Source organism: Xenopus laevis, chromosome 7S (assembly GCF_017654675.1).
Source record: "Xenopus laevis strain J_2021 chromosome 7S, Xenopus_laevis_v10.1, whole genome shotgun sequence".
Lineage (NCBI taxonomy): Eukaryota > Metazoa > Chordata > Amphibia > Anura > Pipidae > Xenopus > Xenopus laevis.
The window spans coordinates 35,834,823-35,856,844 of record NC_054384.1 but is presented as its reverse complement, the minus strand read 5'-3'; the positions used below and the strand labels follow the sequence as shown (position 1 = coordinate 35,856,844).

General features: G+C 36.5%; 1 protein-coding gene across 3 annotated transcripts in view; it reads left to right on the top strand.

Annotated features, from left to right (window-relative positions):
* unc5b.S (unc-5 netrin receptor B S homeolog) overlaps positions 1–22,022 on the top strand; it is a 111,908-nt gene that overhangs the window by 43,465 nt on the left and 46,421 nt on the right. The window contains exon 1 of one of the 3 annotated variants that reach the window (XM_018226772.2): positions 12,215–13,279. Within the exon in view, the coding sequence (XP_018082261.1) occupies positions 13,258–13,279 (22 nt within the window). The 5' untranslated portion in view covers positions 12,215–13,257. 3 annotated transcript variants of the gene reach the window in all.

Here is a 22,022-nt window from a genome sequence, read left to right as displayed (position 1 = left end):
AAAACATAATTATAATTCCTAAATATAAATACCAGTATTTTACTTGTTGGTATATTGTCCATATTCATGAATATGTATTCTCTAGCATCTCACCAGAGGACCAGAGGTTGAACCTTTTACTGTAACATTAGCAAATATGAATATGAAAGGAACAGCATATAATCTGAGATACAGGCTCTTTTTTTTTTTTTTTTTTTTTTTTAGATTACTGTGGGAAAATGTTTTCTTTGGCATTCTTTTATTGTGAGACAGGAGACGAGAGTCTGCTATGTCAAGAATAACAGGAAGTGATAAGGATGTTAAATTACTTCCTTGGCCCAAAAAGAAGTGTATGATGTATCTGCTATATTATCTGAAATAAACATTTACTTCTAAATATGTGAATATTATCGAAAGCCCTGTCAAAATTAGGCAACTATTAGGTTGCAGGCTCTCAGGCTTGCTTCCTTTGCACAGCAAATTCAATCCTTTCTGTTCCAAACTCATTCATAGTTGGTATTGGCTGCCATAGAGATGGTCAGCCAATTTGCATGAAATGTTGGAATAAAGATCGACATACACTGCACCCTTTTCACAATATATCACTAATTGGCCTTGTGATGGATCAATTGTGTACATTCTCAAGACATGTTTATCTGGTTGAATCACACCACGTAAAATCACTCTATAAGTATAGGAACATCCTATGATTTTTTGGTCAGTAGTCACCAAAAGATGTCGGCATCATTGGGAAACCAGATTTACATGGCATGTAGTAAATAAATATATATATATATATATATATATATATATATATATATATATTCCACGAGGTAGCCAGCACTCTATGATTGCCTTGAACACCTGGACGGCTTGTGAAGGGCGGACTTACCCGATAACATCACCTGGGTTTGGAGGCGCTGTGTGCTATACAACTTCGGCTGCCGTTTGATTGATACGGTGCGCATATTTATTCTTATACCATTGCTTCGTTTATCTGTAAGATCAATTCATCTCCTTTCTACGTCTGATTGCATTTGGCGTAAGTGAACACCGTTCCACACTGGAAGTTGCAATATCGATGCAGTGTTTATCTGTATACTACACAACTTGATCGCTTATGGGTCGCTTCCTGATTATTTCATTACCCAGCGTGTGCAAGTCTTGGGGATATGCGCATGTTATTTCCAACTACCCCGCGGACTGGCTGTACAGTTAATGCATAGATATGGGTGACAATATATCTTTATACACCTCCCAGCAACACTGATTTCCGATTTAAACAGATAATTTGATACTACAACTACTAGATACGGCTGGAACTGTTTACTGTGCGTGAGACCGGGACTTGGTCATACTTTATATAACTTTAATTATATAATTTTTTTACTTTCATATATATATGTATTTTTTCTATTTATATTTTTTATATACATTTTGTTTTTTGTGGTTTTGGGCTTTTTTAAATAATAGCATTAATCCTGAGTTGGCCACATGAACACCAGTTGAATATCTGAATCACGTTAATATGTTATGCTATAGATATTCACCAAGTGTTAAAGTATGTAAATTAGTGATTCAAAATTCCTCTACACTCACGCTAGTGTGATACATTAATATTGGGAACCCTTTAGGTGAATATGGTTGCACTGAATACTGGGTATGTTTAAGGTTAATTGTTATACACAATATGACACATTGTTCTTTGCGCACACTTCACGTTTTTGGCCCGTTAATATTATGATGAGTAGGAATAGTCTTAAATGGGGGTGTTCAGATAGTAGAAAGGGTGCGAGATTTACTATGGATGCTGCCACACCGGATAATAGGTTCAAGACACATAGCAGGGAGGCACACAAGTGGTTATATTATATGTGATATTTTCTATACATTAGCAGGGCCCTATTTCATTATTTTATTATTTCCTAGGGGTACAATGAGTGGTAGTTTTTATACTGAACATATAGGATGGATAGATCTTCAGAGCAGGCCTGTCAACTGTGCTCATTTTTTGTGAAAACTTTTTGTAACATCGTTTAAAACTGTGACAAATGTAGTGATAAGTGACAGTAAGAGTAGTATATTGAAACAATGTTACATTACATGGTGATTTTAACAGTTGAAGTAATATATTTTCCTAACATAGAGATTATTAACAAAATGCTATTTATATTCGTGCTATGCACTTTTTAATATATTTTTTGAGATGTTATTAGTGATATTTAAATTGGCAGTGATGTTCTGGTGATGTAATCAATACGTCAGTTCCCATTTGTCTAGATTCCCGCCAATTCTTGTATTTATGGCATTCTCACAAACAATTAGACACTTTGAGAAAGGCCTCGGAGGAGGCCGAAACGTCAGACTCGCATGTTTTAATAAAACTTTTTATTCAGTATCTAAGACCTGAGAGTGCGGATCCTTCTCTTGCTTGGTGTGTATATATATATATATATATATATATATATATATATATATATATATATATATATATATATATATATATATATATATATATATATATATATATATATATATTTTGTTCTTGTCTGAAAGGTAAGCATTACAGGTCAGAATGTAGGCTGTCATATGTGACTGAAATACTTGCTGTATCAAGTCATCTCAATTACAGATACCTGTAATCCTTTGCTCTTTTCCCTTCTCTATCAAACCTCAAAAGGGAAGAAGAGACTGAATGCTGTTTAGGTAATACACTTCATGGACAGCTAGGCAGATTTGACTGTATCTTGCCAACAGAAGGGTGGTTCCAACTTTATTGAATTGTGTTGGAGGATAAAACACTAAAATAAGGCTTCTAGCAATGTAATTTCTTTTCTGCATGATAGGAATTGGCAAGTTATATGTACTATCTGTTAAATTTACCCTCTTAGCAGTTTCAAGGTAACATAATAAATTATATGAAAAATAAGCATCTTCAAGACAGTTTTCATTGAAACATGCATTCTTATACATTAACATATCCCCTACTAATATGAGAAAACAAAGGAGAGAATATTGCTCTTTTTTCCTGTGTATAGTTTATTTTATCTATCTATCATAGAAACATACAATATACATTTTGATTTAAATTTCCAGGCAATAAACTGCCAGCGTCATTTGCACAATATTGATTTGTTTTCAAGTAACATCTTATTGACCTTTCCCTTCTCTTTTTCCTTTTTTAGGTAAGTGACCTTTTTGATTCTTCCTGATCACGATTTATTGAATATCCATCATGCTCAGAAACCTGAGTTTGTTCATGTGTAAAATGTGCTCCCCCGAGGTGTACGGAAGTTATGGATCAGCAGTCAACTCTTATACAAATGCTGTGAGTTTGTAATTTATATCAAGTTACCACTGTGGTGCAATATTATTATCCACTATTGTTCCATCTGCCTTATATGGTGCTAGTTTGTTTTCAAAAATAGGTTAATATTATAGAGTAAAAGTTTTTAACTAATGGTTTTGGAAACCAAAGTAGATTAGTCTGTTAAGGTAGCTTAACTTGATTTATTTTAACATTAACATAATTACATTTTTCTCTTAATCAGTAAAATATATTTAATGTATATGATTACTTCAAAGTTTAGTTTTTTTTAAATGTTGAACTAATTTTGTAAACCCCAAAATGCATGTAAAAAAAGTATGATTCTAAGCAGCTTTCTAATAAACTTTCATTAGAATGTTCTGTGATTTCAAAGTTGATTAATTGGCCTGTAGTCTTTACTGGAGGAGTTTTGCAGAAAAAGAGCAAATTCTGCTTTCAATTGCAATTACATTAACAAATAATTATTAAAATGTTTTGTGTATAGTGGAGAGTTGCTTAGAATTTATTTTCTTTCATTAGGCAAAATGCCTTTTTTTGGTCCTATTTTATAAGAGTATAAACAGTTTGTAGTAAAGCTCAGTAGGGACTGGATCTGCTACTGATAAAAAATGCCAGAATCAACATATCAAATTGAACATTACAACATTTGAAAGAAACTTAAATAAACTACCTCCTTTAATATGGGATCCTTGATACTGCAGCCATCTTTACCAGTACATCTGCATTGTGCTCTCGTGAAGTACAGCATTCGATAAACAAGCCAAGGTTAATGTCATAGTGATATGATCAGCATTGCCTGTAGAGCGAGGAGAAGAGTTTGAGGGGAGAGGTGCTTTCCAACACACATTTACACATTTTACAAGTAGCCCTAATCTGCTGATTATGGGTCAAATAAGTGAACACCATTGGTAAGAGCCACTCATGGTATTTTTGGCTGCCATGAATAGCAAGTGACCTACAATAATTCACTGTTGTGCTACACCCCTAAGATCTAAGATACCACTGAGCAGATTAAATGGCACTTACAATGACAACTGCATCTGTCTCCTATTTAGCAGAGATTCCTTTTTTTTTTGAGCCTGAGAATTCCTACTTGCAAGAAAGTACTTTTTAATCTCCAAATTACACATTTTATAAGTATATTGCATATTTAATGAGGCATAATTGCATAATTTTTTTCCTATTCTCAATAAAGTTCAAGTATGGTGTAAGTAGTCTGAGGGCTCTGCCTGTGGCCTCTAAAATGTCGGAGCATGGAAATAAATAATAAGGAACCATTTTTGTGATTGATGTTTGTGATTTTATGTTCTCTCAATTTTCTATAAATTGTCAATTCCTAGTAATATCCTGGTGATATAAATGAAGTCATATATTAAACCACAGTCATTTCACATTTGGTGCTTTGTTTATTAAACACCAACTTTAGCAACGTCCCTGTTACATTCAGTAAATGCTTTCCTATATTAACATACCTTTAGGTATTATAATTCCTTTCTGGTACAAAACATCATGAAGAATTTTTCTTGGGAAACTCCTTTCTTCCCAAGGTATCCCTTTTTTCTACTTAGTAGAAATCTGTGTCTTGCCTCCTGCCGAATGTCACTTTTGAACATATATTTTTCCTAATATTTTAAATTCTATGACATGAAAATTCTAAAATACTGTTTGTAAAGGCTAAATAATACCACTTGTACCACTAAACAATATTTTTTTTGCCGCAATGTCCCTTTTGACCTCACCAAAATGTTAACACTACCAACAGCATTCTACAAAAGATGTATAGTAATACTGTGGGAGTTATGCATATCGGTACAATGAGCTATGATATTTTCATTTGCACTTCCTTCCCAGTACTCTGCAAATCATACCGGATAATGACTTCCTCTGTCCTGCAGTATATATTTTTTTTCTCTACACTGCTTTACATTCGATTGGCATTTTAAATACTTTTTTTGTGGTTTTCAACCATCTATTCAGCCATATGTATTACTTCAGCTTGGTGGGACAGTATATTTTTGTGACTTATAAACACACTTCAGATATGTAAATAAAATACAAATGTTATTTCTTTTAGACTTTACACCACATCAGCATGCAGCACCTGTAATTTCCCTTGAGTTATTCAATCCCTTATGTATTAAGTTAAGAATCTCTGGCTTGTTTTCCTTAGAAACCCAATTCCCTGGAGGAGCAGTATTTTTTCACTTTTCAGCTCCAGTAGTTCCTAGCACTTAAACATGTCTAAAGCTGTTATCAGCTGCTAAGCAAAGGTTCCTGACATACACAATATAAGCAAGGGTTTCAATTTAAAAACCACACATTTGGCGTCCAGGAAACAGTAAGGCATTTTTTAGAACTGGAGTAATTGTATGTAAGTAGTAACTAGTGATACCTTTTAGAGAAATAGTAATAGTCTCTAAAGCTTTTAATACCCAGTGGGTTTCCTCTTCAGTTTTTACAATAATACATTTGCTTCAGACATGTTCTTACAGATGTTAAATACTTTGGATATCCTCTTAAGGTTATTTCATAATAAAGAATGACAGCTTAATCTGTATTTTATCCATGTGGTTTTTCGTTTTCTGTTAAGTGCCCAATGATATAGTAACAATGGCAAAACAGGAAACAATCACAATTCTTTCATTTAGTAATGATCACCTGGGTTTTATCTTGATAACTAGATGTGTATGCCTAACTTTGAACACTGTGTAGATACATGTGGCTGTTCAACATTGCTCTTAACCTTGCATCCTACTTTTCACTCTTTGAGGCAAAAACAATCCTATTGTTGTAGCTTTTCTACCTGAATGCAAATAATTCTGCTTAATACATAACTACACTGATCTCTGCTGACATAGCAGACTCTCTTCTTGTTGATTGCAAGTAGATTAGCCAAGTCTGACCTGTCCTGTGAGGTTGGATCCCTGCGCTAAATACAATATGGGTTTTTTCTGGTTACAGCAGAGCATTTCTTTACTCCAAGATATGAACTGAAAAATAATGAATATAATATACTTTGCTTCATTACTGTTAGGGTATTGACTTAGTAGGAGTTGCAGGGGGCTGCAGTTTCACATGAAAAGGGCCAAGGGGACATTTTTCATAATGCTGTATTTCATCTAAATTAATTTGCACTTATTCAAACTGGCCATACACTGAAACATGTGTTTGTGACTAAATTGTATCCACATTTGTAGCCAAATGGACTTTTGACAAAGTGACATGATTGTAGGGTGCTAGCTTGTGTGCAGTACCTGTAGATTATTGAGGGCATTCATTCTCTTCAACCAAAATCTGCACACATTTTGTAAAAGTATGTCTTAAAAACATATGCTCTGGAACCACATATAATGTTGGGGTGTATAAAAAGTACTTGAAAAAATAGTTTGGAGAGCAAATTATACTTATTTGCTTTGGATGAAGACGCAGCTTATTATCCCCTGCAGCGTACTCAACAGATATCTGGGTAAAACTCAAGAGAGATTATAGAGATATATCTATCAGGCAAGTTTGAAAATGAATATTGGCAAGGACTATACTGGCATGGTTCCCTTCCTTATGGTTCTGTGTTGGGATGAACTTATTATACTAGGATCCAAGTCATCAAATCAGCCCAGTTTGGTTGTACACATGGGTGGTCAAATCATGCACAGATCTGTTTGTTTGTCAACCATGTCTGAGTGGATCAATTTGTGCATGGTGAGCATCAGAGCATTAGGTGTAAGTACAGTAAAAGGCATCTACATAAATACATTTTATAGTGGTTAAATACTTATATTCTGCATAAAGTATATGTTTTTCTAGGCTTTTAAAAATTATACCTATCACTCTGGTGCTTCACTGAAGCAATACTTTTTTTCCCATCAAGGGAAGAATATGTAAGGGCATACTTTTTTCTACCTCCTAAGATCAAGGAAATTACTAAAACGGAAGTTATTGTTTCAAATAATGTGGTTGATGAATCATCGCCTTGCTTGCATTTCCTATGTAAAATGACTACTCTTATGAGCTGTGGTAGTGAAAAGGTTTAATCTCCTTTGGAAACTGAAACAGCACAGTATAGAAGAGGTGGAGATACAGCCTTGATTATGAAATAATACTGTCGCCAGAGGCAAGATCCAGTTTCTGAAGTGTGTATTCTGTCCTGTTGTTTTAATAATAATATATGGGCCAGAAAAAGTTACAAAATAGGTTGCTGCTCAAAACGAAGATCAGCACCCCCTCCGCAAACAATTCATGGAAACTCCCAAAGGAAGCAGACAGTTGCTGAATACATTCAACTGGGAAAGTAGAATGAGTGACTGCGTTTTAAACCAATATAAGAGAGGGAGGGGGATGTTGTTCTACAATTAATGGAAAGGAAATATAATTGTTAGTGCAAAGCCTTTTTGTTCTGTGTTGGATTGTTGTACTTCCTATTATAGTCCTGTATTATGTACTCTTGAAATTCCCATGGATAAACAATATGTGTAGATTCAGAGCTGTCAGCAGGTGCAGATATGGTGCCAGTTAACATGGCTTTAATGGGCAGACAGGACATGACATTGCTTCCTTTTAACATGACTTACAAACTGACGCATTAGAAGATGTTTATTCACATGAAGCGTATTCCTATAAACTGTTTTGTTTACATTATAATTTCTCAGTTGGCAGTTTAGTCGGTCACATTTGTCCTAACAATATAGATATGGGACCTATTATCCAGAATACTAGGGATTTGGGGTTTTCCATATAACTGATCTTTCCGTTATTTGGATCTTCATACCTTAAGTCTACTAGAAAACCATTTAAACATTCAATAAACCCAACAAGCTGGTATTGCTTTCAATAAGGATTAATTATATCTTAGTTTGGATCAAGTACAATGTACTGTTTTATTATTACAGAGAAAAGGGAATCATTTTTTTTAAAAATTGGATTTTTTGGATAAAGTGGAGTCTATTTGAGACGGCCTTCCCATTATTCGGAGCTTTCTAGATAACGGATTCCACTGATTTTTTTTTTCCCCTGTCTCCAGGAAATGGACTCCCATGCAGCATGTTCTCTCCTCTTGCCTAACGGATTCCATGCCTGTTGTAACTTTTAAGGGAAAATGTTATTTTATATGTTGGAATTATATAGATACATTATATTATATACATATATATATATGATAACATCACACATTCATAAATGTGATTATGCATGCAATTAATTACCTGCCCCTTCAAGTACCACAAATGAGCAGTCATGTCTCTGTCTAATTAGCCTAAGGTTTCTCCCCATAATCTCATGTTTCGGGGCAAGATGGGGAGCCTATGCTTTACACAGTTACCAATTACAAGTTTTATGTTGTTTAAATTCCCGCATGATCTTTTAATTTTCAGTATCCCATACATTTTACTTTTTTTCTAATGTTTATCTTTAATAATTGCATTGTCTTCAAATCTTCAAATTCTAGCTCATTTGTATGTTAGACAGTGATCCTTCTAATTAGCAAATGTATGAGGCCAAATGAGCTCTATGTATTGGGAGTACTTGCCATCGTAATGAACACCACTTCATAGTTTCATTGGGGCTCATTTATAGACACTTGGCAAATTTGCACTAGGGCAGTAACCTATGGCAACCAATCAAATGTTTGCTTTTATTGTTCAATCTGCAGCTGGCTAAAAAAAGCAAGTAACTGATTGGTTGTTATGGGTTACTGCCCAGGTATAAATTTGCCCAGTGTTTATAAATGAGCCCCAGCGTCTGGTTAGCACGCACAGTGTAGCACAGAGCCATTTAAAGCTAAAAGCCACAATGCCTAGTAGAGGTAGATCAGTGGAATAACTGTGGGTTCACATTGTCAGACTCCATATGGGGGTTCCCTTTTAATTGCAATTCCAGTTATATAAACTTGTAATTGTAATTGCATTAGAAGCAACTGGTCAGTTAAACAATTTCAGTGTGCAGGATGTTTACAGATGTTTCTGTGTGCCAAATCTTGAAAATGTTTATATACAGACATTTGTATAAACCTTCATTTGTACTGCCCAAGTATTCCCATAAATGTATATAATCCAGAGAACATATTGTTGTAAACATGACACTTTGACTTGCAGATCCTTTCTTCAAAGTTCAGTGTCAATATGAATATAAGAATGCCCATGGGAGGCAGTAAAAGAGCTCTCATAAGGAGATTTGTTTTTAGAACAGGATGTAATTCCAGTGGAAAGCTACCTACTGTGACAGATCCAAAAAGTACAGCTTTCATCAATAAAGCAGCTTCATATGAATCCGATTTTACCCATGGAGACCCCTTTTAGCACAATACAACAAGCTCATATCATTGTGTCTGGGAGATTAAAGTACTGAATATTTAACCCTTTAAGTGAACTTTTTGTCTCTTGAAAGAATACCTGCTATCCCTTAGCTAATAATTGACTGCCATCCTCAGTGCATTGGCTTAATGGTAGCTAGTCTACTGTATTGCTGGCAACTGAGACACTAACATTTATTTTCCAAACCATCCCATAATCAAGTAAATAAGACCAAACTAGAGCAAAGTCGTCCCTTTCCTTCTGCTAGCACGTGGAATATTGCAACATGAGCAGTATATGCCCCGACCAGAAACAGGCAGCTCTTGAACCTGATTGATTAAATGCAATACAAACTGAAGAGCAGAATACTATTTATATTAACTCTTTTAATGCTTGATTTAGAGAATGTTAAATATGTTATAAATGTCTCCATGTGGAACACTAGCAACGTCTAACTAACATGCAGTGCAAATTACTTTGTTTATGTATAACACCCCCTTAAAAACAATAATTATATTTGGTGACTTGACTGACTGAAAATGGTAGCGTCATGGAAACTTGACCTTGAAAAAGTGTGGAGAAATGTGGGATTGCATTGCAATAATAGTTAATGCCCTGGGATCGACAGATGAAGAAAGGGAAGCAAGCAAAAACCATGCATCAGATCTGATCAATATTTGTGATACTGCTTGATGGGATACTTTGGAGACTATATTCAATGAACTGTTATTACAAAGAGTCACTATACAAGGTCATTCTGAGCAAAAGTGCATTCCACAAGCTGTATTGACATAAACAACATTATAAATGCATCTATTAACTTTGTATTTGGTAATTAAAACAATATAACTAATGCTAGCTTAATGAAGAAAAATAGAATAATTTCAGTATAAATAAACCATATTTCCATGTTTAATTATACTAATGTGAATAATGCAGATATGAAAGGATCTTCATGCATAGTAACTTTTGGCAATATGTTTTATTGAACATTTTAAAGACTTTTTTCACAAATAGTATAATGTCCCTGCAAGGTTCTTGCGCTTAGTAATATTGGCAACACCTGACTTTGACTATAAAGAGGTTAACATGCCTCATTCCTACTGAAGCTGTCCTTTCACTCTCATTTGCATATCACTGTAATCTAATGATGTTTCTGTCAAAAGGTCTCAGTGGGAGACTCTTACTGACATTTAACTTTTACTATGTCTTTAATTAGAGAAAGTAATTAATGTAAAGTTACAAAACAGTCATCTTGTTAGTTCAAACTTTACTTGTACAGTGGCTCAACAATGGCTGACATTTCCCTCCTGGCTTTTCAGGGATTCTGGGATACCTTATATTTGCTGATATATTAACTAAACCACACTAGCTCCTTAATAAATATGTCTGGCTCCTGAAGTAATTTCATTGAAATAAATGAGATTCTTTCTAAATAAATAAGTAATAGGATATGTCCTGGTGTTAAGTGGGGGACTTGGATCACCTCTAAAATAACCCCGTATGTGACAACCTTCCATGCACAAAGAATTCCAACTGCTGGGAAGGTCATGAATACCTCAAGAATTATGCATTCTGCCATATTCTCTGTGGCTGTCCCAGGTGTCTATATGAACTCTCTCTAATAGGCCTCAAGGTTATAAAAAAAGAGTTCTTTGAGCACACAGAAAATAGTTACAACTCAGTCTCATCTCTTATCTAGATGTACATGAGTGACAGACTTAAGTTGATATATGTCACAGGACAGCAAAGAACATTTGATAATTTGTTTTCAAAAAACAGTCATCAAACATTTTGCAGAGTTGGAATTTAGTACATGGTGTGGCAAGAAACTTTTAGGGCACAGACAGAGAGATGTTTTGACACTTTTGCTTAATCTCCTTCAGCGTTGGGGTGACAGATTATATGCAAGGCAAATTAATGCTACTACGGGAAGTGTAGGCAATTAATATCTTTTCTCAATGGCAATTTACATTAATGCCAGTGGCAAGGGAACTTTGGATGTTTGGTGCCTGCACTGGAGGTGATTACGCATGGGTGACAAACTGTCCTGTGTGCCTTTGTCTTTACTGGTAAATTAAGTCTCAGGATACCACCAGCGACTCCAAGAATTTTGAATCCAAGAACTGCCTTATTATATAGACAAATGTCAGAGGAGGTAACAAGTTCAAAGGACTGATGACCTATTATTAAACTTGTCCATAGTACAACTCGAACATTTTGACCAGGCAGAGGGTCACTGACTGTAGGCATCCATTATGAAGAGGAATTATCTGTGCACTGGTAATCTAACTGTCCACTTCGCAAGGGCCAAACATGGAGTAGCTTTGATTTCTCAGTTTGCCCTATTTAACTCCAGTGCGGGGGGAGGGGGGACTATGGAGGGTAGGGGGAAGGGTTTTTATTAGTAAGTGGGTTTAGTTCTCCTTAAAGAAGCAAATGTGCATATAAAGCCATAGGCAGTGGCCTAACTACCGGGGGAGCAGGGGTGCAATTGCACCAGGGTCCGCTCCCCCTCGGGCCCGCCAAGACTGCGCTGCAGTGCAGTAGTCCCGCAGAAAATTGTGGCGGTAAGTAATTCATCTAGAGGGGTGGGGGAGGGGCCAGGTAGACTCTAGTTACATTACTGGCCATAGGCTTGCCGTATTATAAAGCATGACTAAAATTTTGTGGTGACATGGGATTGTTTCTCAGATTAGGGTGAGTACAAAAAACAATCCTGCTGACTTTACAGGTCTTTATACTCGACTGTATTCTACAATCTTTCTAATTTTTCTTAATTTTAGATAGACATAATGGGCATAATTAAAGGATGCAACAAAATTGCCTTATTACATTGTTCCTGTTTATTCATAATGCATTTTTGCTATTCTTGTTCAAATAAATGCAAACCGGGTCTCAAACTTAGAGAAATGCAAAAAAATGTGGCTTGTTTGTTTACCACCAATGAAGAAATAGAGTGGATTATGGAAAACTGGTGATTGGTATTAGTTAGTGCATTGTTTTTCCTGGTACATGTGGGAGGTCTGCAGACAGCAAGAACACAAACTTAACATAATAACAAGATGCCCCTGGGCACCAACTCCTCCTGTCATTGACTTTAATAATAACTGTACTTCAGACATTTTCCTCTCTGCGTGTCGACAGTCTCTCCCTTTAATAAGGTGTACACTGGAGGAGGCGAGAAACAGCAGCCCTCTAATTTTGCTTGGAGAAGGCGCCTACTTATTTTAAACTTTGTAATTACTTGCTGGCTAGCAGCACCCTCTCATTACCAGTGACTGGAAAGAATGCTACTGCTGCTTTCAGAGTATAATTACACTGGCTGGATATTTGTGGCAAGGTTAGAAGGGGGAGAGTATGGGTGCATGTTTGAAAAGTTGAATGTGGTACAGTCACACAGACATGCGGTTTGGTATTTCAAATTCCCATCAAACCATATATGCTTTACTACTGAGAAAACCAACACTTGGGAGGAACTCGGACTCATTAAGGACATACATGTGGGCAGTAAGATATATGAGAATCTGTAAATCGGGTTGCTGTTTGACCACCAGAGATTAAAAGAGCTACAATGTTAGCCATTATAATCCCAAAGCTTCTCGGAGCCAGCTGACATATTGTGTAGCAATGGATAGCAGGCGCCTCAGAGAGAAAATAGGTTAAATGTCTTTTTCAGCAATAGAAGGTCAGTATAAGTAATTCTCTTGAGAACATTTCATTTAAATGAATGATGTCAAATCCAAAGCTCTGCAGCTGTTGTTAACTGCACCTTGTAGACTGCAGAAAGTATGGGAATTGTGGGAATTCTAGTTTAGGACTGACATGGCAGCCTTACTGAAAAGAAAGCATGTGCAGAATTATTCACAGGTGCAAATTAAATTATTTTTTTATCTGTGTAATGGAATACTCTTTAGGTTGGGCAGTGTCTAAATGCTTTGTATGAAAAAATGTTTGAAAAGTTAAGGTTGAATAGCATGTTATCCTACTATCCATGTATTAAAATGGGCCATAGAAGCAAAGATACAAAGGAATATTTGAATAATTTTTGGATTGTGTGTGGAGTGTCCTGACATTTTTTGTACCATGGCAATATTGGTTGCTTGGTTGATCAGAGGTTATAAGATTTGTAGATCGCTAGACTGAAACGAATGAGCGTTGGTCACACAAAGATTAAAATTTCTCGCATTGCTACACAGCAGCATGTTTAGATGAACTATGGTAGTGTTTCTGAAGCAAACGCTGCAGTTTTACCAATGCAGGCAACCGTACATTATATTTTCATTACTTTAACACTTTAATTTCACTTTCATCTGGGGTTACTGTTCTTTCAATACTGGGTCTTATACTGGTGCTTTTCCGTAAAATTGTGTCTTTAAGGATGTATTTTTCTTTTGATTTATTTTCTTGGGTGACTAGTCTTGCTCTTTGTGGTGGATAATATACAGCCCGACATTCAAACTAGCACAAAATATTCTGACAGTTCCAGTGTGTGTGCCTAAACTAGCATATACATTTAAAATGTGCTTGCAATACGTTATTTACTTTGCTATACATTGGTTGTGTTTTCTATTTGAGGCATATGGCACATAGATGTCCTGATTTCTAGTTGTGGTGTTCTATGTACTGAAGATCACCTTAGACCTTTTGACATGACAAAACTGTTTAAAGGGGTTGTTCACCTTTGCGATAACTTTTAATATGATGTAGAGAGTGATATTCTGAGACAATTTACACTTTGTTTTCATTTTCTATTCTATTTTGAGTTATTTAGCTTTTTAGTCAGCAGCTTTTCAATTTGCATCTTAACCAATCTGGTACCTAAGGTCCTAATTACCCTAGCAACCGTGCATTGATTTGAATAAGAGACTGGAATATGAAAAAGGGAGGCCTGAATAGAAGGATCAGTATTAAAAAGTAACAATACTTTTGTAGCTTTACAGAGCATTTGTTTTTTAGAAGGGAGTCAGCGACGCCCATTTGAAAGCTGCAGAGTCAGAAGAAAAAGGCAAATAACTATAAAACTATGAAAATTAAATAATGAAAACCAATTGAATAGTTGCTTAGAATTGGCCATTCTATTTAATAATAAAAGTTACCTTAAAGGTGAACCACCCCTTTAAGAGCTGTGGCAAAACTAGGTGTTTACATTGTTGTACTGTCAACAAGCGTTTTGTGCTTCTGTCCCATAAAAACACACTAAAAGTGTATATGTAGTGTTTGGAATTGCCTCTGCTTTCAGTATTTTTATACCAAGACTATTATATAGGCAGACCCTGGAGGGCTGTTATTTAGCATGGTGTTTTACACATTTCTACATAACTCTCTGTATGGAGCTTACCATTCACCTTACACCATCCCTGAAGGATGTATTCAGTGGAAAAACAGCTGTCTCATTTATTATTCTTTTGTGCTTCTTCTTGTAAATTTGTATTTCTGAAATTAATATAGGAAACAAAATCCTTCCTGTACCACACAGCACTGATCCAGCCACTATATAAAAGGACTTCAAAAATGGGAATAACTCATTTTACTTGCTAATTCATTCTGTTGTCCTACTGAGACTGCCAGCTGGCTAGAAAGTACTTCTGGAACGTGTCACATCTGTTGGATGTTGTAAGGTCGAAAAGTTTAATGCAGCTGCGTTTAAAAAACATAATGTTAATTGGATGAGGAAATTTTGAGAAAGGTCTTTCCTTTTCTTGTACATTTTTGGTTCCAATTTCCCTGCACTTGTCACATATCGGTCATGTTCTCAGAGCCAGCAGCTGATGCCTTGTAGAAATTAAAAAGTCAGTTGATCATTTATGGGGGGGTGGGGGGTAAGAATATGGCCTTACAGAGGGAGTCTGACAAGTTTATCTTGGAATGTATTTAAGATATGCTCAGTGCACAAAATGGTCTTAATAATATAAAATCCTCACATTTTAGCTATTTGCAAAATAATTAGTAGGATGGCCAAACATAGTAGTCAACTGTTAAGATAAATGGTGTAGCTCGAAGTTGAATTCTTGAGATTAGAGATGTGGTAATTTACAGAGAGCATTACAGAAACATGAAATGTGTATTTTCTAAGGATTTTAGTATGTGCTCATAAGGATCTCAGGGGTGTTAGAGTTGCAAGCTGCATGGCTAATATTCATTAGGGATGTAGCGAACGTCGGAAAAAATGTTCGCGGACATGTTCGCGAATGTCCGGACAAAAATGCGAACGGTTCGCGAACGTTGCGAACCCCATAGACTTCAATGGGAAGGCGAATTTTAAAAGCTAGAAAAGACATTTCTGGCCAGAAAAATGATTTTAAAGTTGTTTAAAGGGTGCAACGACCTGGACAGTGGCATGCCAGAGGGGGATCAAGGGCAAATATGTTTCTAAAAAATCCATTGTTGACACAGCGCTGCGTTTTGTGCTGTAAAGGGCAGAAATCACACTACGTCACTCAGGTGGTGTTTCTGGAGACGGTATTATTATTGATATTTAGACAGAATGTGAAAAAGCTCACACAGCTAGGTGGCAGTGGTTTGAAGAACAGATGCAGATGAGAGATCAGCAGCAGGACAGACAGCTGCCCACAGCAGCTACATACAGAGCACTGCAGTAGAAGGTAGATTACTAGCCAGCAAAGCTACCTAACCTAAAATGTCCCTCAAATCCCTGCAGAGTTCTGTCCCTACAATACAGAGCAATATCAAGTAGATTACTAGCCAGCAAAGTTACTATCAACTGTCCCTCAAATCACTAACAGCTCTCTCCCTACACTAGCTCTTCCAAGCACACACAGGCAGAATGAAAAAACGCTGCAGGGCTTCAGTTTATATATGGAAGGGGAGTGGTCCAGGGGGTGTGGGGGTGGTCCAGGAGGGAGAGCTTCCTGATTGGCTGCCATGTATCTGCTGGTTTGGGGGAGAAATGGCAAAAAAAAGCGCCAGCTAAGGCGAACCCAAATTGGCGAACGTTGCGTTACGTTCGCGAACATTCGGCGGACGCGAACGGTCGATGTTCGCGCGAACAAGTTCGCCGGCGAACAGTCCGCGACATCCCTAATATTCATTAGAGAAAGCCAGCCGTTCAGTCCAATGGTTTAGCAAGACTTCTTATCTATTTGTTTCAGCCACATTATGGGGCAGATTTATTAAGATTCCAATGGTAAATTCGAATTAAAATTGTACAATTTTTTTTATTTTTTTATTATTTTTTTTTGGTTAAAACTCACTAATTCGAATTTTAAGGACAGAAACACACAGGAAAATCTGGGGAGATTTAGTCACCGGCTAGTAAACGCGTCTTCTTCGTGCGACTAATATCCCCGAAAAGCCTTCCCGCTGGCTAGATTCTAAAGCGCTGGCTGGATGGCACTCGGAGCAAAGTTTCCTTGTCATGCAACTTCGAAAAACAAAGCTCTGAGTGCCATCCCGCCGGCAATTTAGATTCTAGCCGGCAGGAAGGCTTTTTGGGGGATTAGTAGCCAGGTGACTAAATCTCCCCGAATCTTCCTGTGTGTCTCTGCCCTAAACCACCAACTCAAATGTGAATTAGATTTATCACTCCTCGACTCAGGAAACAGTTCAAATTCAACTATTCTCCACCTAAAACCTGCCGAATACCTGTAGAAGTCAATGGCAGAGGTCAGTTTGAAGATGTTAATAGCCTTCTTGACATTTGAGTTTTTTTCCGGAGGAAAATTCTATTCAAGTTTTGTGCGTTGTTGATTTGAACACAAATTAAATTTTCACATTAAATTTTTTCCATGAATAACCTCCCATTCGAGTTGTGAGTGTCAGATTTATTAGAGTAAAAAAAATAATTCACATCAATTCAAAATTCGACCTTTGATAAAAAAAAAAAAAAACATCCTATGTGTTTTACACTAAAATACACCACAATGAAATAAGGGTAACACACCTTTTTACCAGCCCAAGACCACCACAGCTCTTGAACAGTAAATACAGTATCTGTGTTTCTAAAGTTGCCCCAAGTAGCTCCCTTTCTTTTTTTTCTGCTTAATCACAGCACATGCTCTGGCTGCTGTTATTTAGGGACCGACTAACAATATGTAGTCTGTATACAATATACATCTACAGAATGTATCTTGTGAACCACAGCCCTAAAGAACTCCAGTATAATGGAATTAAAGGTATTTGAGCATTTGCCTATTGTTTCAAAGATCTATAAAGCCTGTTCAAACATGTTGGAAGGCAATTGATTTAACAATTTAACATAGTTGCTTATCATCTCATCTAATTATATTTACTTTTCGTAGCACGAAAGCAGCAGGCGATTTCTAGCACAACAGAGTGAATACATTTATATGTCATTATTTTTATGGAATACAGTTAAATTAGAAGAATTAAAATGTCAATATCCGCCATAACTATATTTTTAATATCATTTTTCTATACCCTCACACATGTATGCCACCAAGAAGACTTACAGCTATAAATAGGTATGAATAAGGTGCATGCTGTTTTAGTTCTACGTTTATATGATTGTACATACATGTGTGAAATGTTATCTATGCTGCTGGGGAAGATGACTCTCCCTTACAACATGCTTTTTCATTCCTTTGCAAAATTATGAAACAATGAAACTCTGTGGTATAGACTTGCAGTCTGATAGGATCATAAGATAGTGTGCTAAATCCTGACCTCTTGACATAAGATGTGACATACATGTCTAGCTGATCAGGCAGGCCAATTTGCCTGACCACATATAAATATGTATTCAATATGGTATCTTACTAAAGGTGGCCATAGACGCAGACATCGGCAAACGAGCGGATCTCTCCCCGATATGCCCACATTGAAGTTGCCGATATCGGGCTGATCCAATCATGGACCCTAGGGCCCAACCATCGGATCAGAATTTATTTGAAACAGACGCTCAGATCACGGGACCGCATACACGCACAGATGCGACAGGATTTTTTTACCCTGCTCGATTGAGATCTGCCCGACTTTCGGCCATATATCGATCCGGGAAGCCTGTCGGATAGCCTAACACACGGGTCTAAAAGCTGCCAACTCAGTCTGCTTTTAATCGGCCCCTGTATGTGGGCCTTAAGGCCTGCTTATGTTTGAAGCACTGTATTTATTGCATATATATTACTTTGATCCCAGATAGCTTCTGGCTTATATCTCTTAAAGGAATTGTTCAGTATAAAAATAAAAACTGGGTAAATGGATAGGCTAGGCAAAATAAAAAATATTTCTAATATAGTTAGTTAGGCAAAAATGTAATGTATAAAGGCTGGAGTGACTGGATGTCTAACATAACAGAACAGAACACTACTTCCTGCTTTTCAGCTCTCTTGTTTTACACTGATTACCCTGGTTACCAGGCAGTAACCAATCAGTGACTTGAAGGGGGGGGCACATGGGTCATAACTGTTGCTTTTGAATCTGAGCTGAATGCTGAGGATCAATTGCAAACTCACTGAACAGTTATATCCCATGTGGCCCCCCTTCAAGTCACTGACTAACTCAGAGTTATAGAGCTGAAAAACAGGAAGTTGGATATACATCCAGTCACTCCAGCCTTTATAGATAACATTTTTGCCTAACTAACTATATTACAAACATTTTTTATTTTGCATTGACTATCTATCCAGTTTTTATTTCTACACTGAACTGTTACTTTAAGTGTAGAAACAAGGCTCTTTTCTGTCTGTAGGCTCTTTTGTAATAGTTTTGTCAAATAACAATAATAATTTTCTGCTTTCTGACTGGCTGTAGTTTTTGGTATTGTTTTCTCAGTCCTATTACAGCTTATTAAGCCTTCTACAAAAGTTAATATACTGATTTAATGAGGTTTCTTCATTACATCAGCAACCTGCAAACAGCCTGGAAATGAACTCTCTCAGGGGAGGCCAGTAAGAAAGAGTGCCTTCTCCTCTATCCTTAATTTCTGTATTACACTGGCTTGTTCTGCCTTGCATCAGCCATTTTTACAGCTCCATGTCATCAGCATGTGGAGGTTCAACTCCCCCATATCAAACACCTATGCCAACTATTTAGTGCTGTAAATTCACATCATCAGGTTTCATCAGGGTGCGGTGAGAGAAGCTTGTTTTAATTTATGGGCAGATTTATCAAAATGTGAGATTAGAGATTGCCACAGAAAAACTCACTTGCTTAATAATCATTATTTCAGTCCCCAGCAATAGCCTACTTTTATTGGGTAGGACCCTCTGTGTAGTCTGTCCATATTATCAATGTGTAACTAACTATCCATGTATAAATATATTCCTTGCAGTAACCTACTACACACTTGATTGACTGCCACCCCCTCCACAGATTATTTTGCTTTTCTGCTAAATTGTTTATTAAAAGACTAAGGGTTTTCCTGCCTATGAGAAGCACAGGGAGGTCATTTAAAAATGTCGTCCTAATATATTTGATATTTTTGCAGATTTGTAGCTTGATTTAAGTAAAAGTCATGTCATAATAGCAGCCCAGACTTATGAAAACAAAGTGAATCACTTTAGAAATCATAATAAATCATTTACATGATAACATTTGTAGCTATTTAACATACATATTTATTTTAGTTGCAGACAGGAGGGCTTCCCCTGTGACTAGACAGGAAGCTGAGAACTGTTTAACCTCCAACCTCCCTTCCTTACAGAAAGATATGAGAATCTCCATGGTAGAGCACCCAGGAGAGAGTGTGCATGGTGAAACAGAATCTTTTATTTTTGAAGGGGAAATAAAGCCTATTTATTATAAGTATTTTTTTTAATACATAACTTTTTTTACACAAAAGCTATTGCCTTTCTGAAAATGTCCATGCATGCCTTCTATGAGTAGAATCTTAGGCTCAACCCATAGCAAATAAAGAAAAATAGAACAGCTCAGAAGCTGTATTCATTTAAAAACCAAATGGTTAGTTACTAACTGGAAGGGATTATACCTCTCAATTGTTTGTCTAGTAAAAAATAAACGCAGTGCGCTTCCATGCAGAGGAGTATGGTTAGAGTGAAAATTATGAATGCACCGAATCCAGGATTCGGTTCGGGATTCGGCCAGGATTCGGCCTTTTTCAGCAGGATTCGGATTCGGCCGAATCCTTCTGCCCAGCCAAACCGAATCCGAACCCTAATTTGCATATGCAAATTAGGGGCGGGGAGGGAAATCGCGTGACTTTTTGTCAGAAAACAAGGAAGTAAAAACTGTTTTCCCCTTCCCATCCCTAATTTGCATATGCAAATTAGGGTTCGGTTCGGTATTCGGCCGAATCTTTAGCGAAGGATTCGGGGGTTCGGCCGAATCCAAAAAAGTGGATTCGGTGCATCCCTAGTGAAAATAAATATTAGTGGGCTGTAGATTTGGTGGAATGAGGTAGGGTTTGAAACATGTCTCAGTTTCAGTTTTGTTTTTAAACCACCCCTTCAAACTAAAGCTTACAATGCATCTAAAGAGAAATCTCTCAGTACAGTATATCTATTTTTTTTATGGAAGGGAGTGGTCCAGTGGTTCATTTTTCATTGTTTTATGATAAAGTGAGAAAGAGAGGCTCAGTTTGTTTGATTCCTGGATTAATAAAGCAAGAAGTCCTTTTATAAACTTGCAGATTTCACTTTCAACAGGCAACATCTGTTGCTACAAACATCTGGAGTTAATTAAAATCTTAATAAAGTATAAAGGTGGCCATAGAAGCACTGATAATATTTGTGTGAAAGATCTTTCGTACAATAATCAGCGCATGTATGGTGGGAGACAGGGTAACCAATTTCAGCAAAAAGCCTTGGATAAGGGTTGTCTCGTCAATCGGACAGGACATTTTTGATTTTGACATTTTTAATCCAACACCTTTGAACGTTCCCATACATTGTAACGTTAATGCTGAATCATTAAAGCTAAAGAATTATTTTTGTTTTTACCTGCATATCTGATGATTCAGTTCTGAACGTTAGTAGAGTGGACGATAGATCTTTCATACGACCAATGGTCGTGGGAAAGATTGTAATTGTAGCATCTTTACTGATTGTACCTATTTAAAATTTCCACAGTTATAATAATAACTCTACAAGAAAATAAGTGATGTGCCACTCCTAATAAAAAGAATTCATTATACATTGTAGACCTTTATTTTAGCCATTAGAAACCTTAGCATATTTTATTTCTTGTTTTCTGGTCACAATCTTACAGGCTGGAAGCAATAGAAAGAAAACAGTTTTATGTGATAAGAATATGACCTAGCTTTCGCTTTCCTAATGTATAACAACCCATTTGAACTTATATATAATAAGACCACAATAATAAATACAAGGTGAAAATGAAAGGTTGGCTGAAGTAATTTATGGGTGTCAAAAGTAAATTTTCTGCTATGTTATTACAATAAAGAGTGATGTGGTTGTATGTGGACAATTATTGTTTTTTATTTACTGTATTAATATGGGCTAGTCACTGTTTAAACATACTTCCTGGTTGCT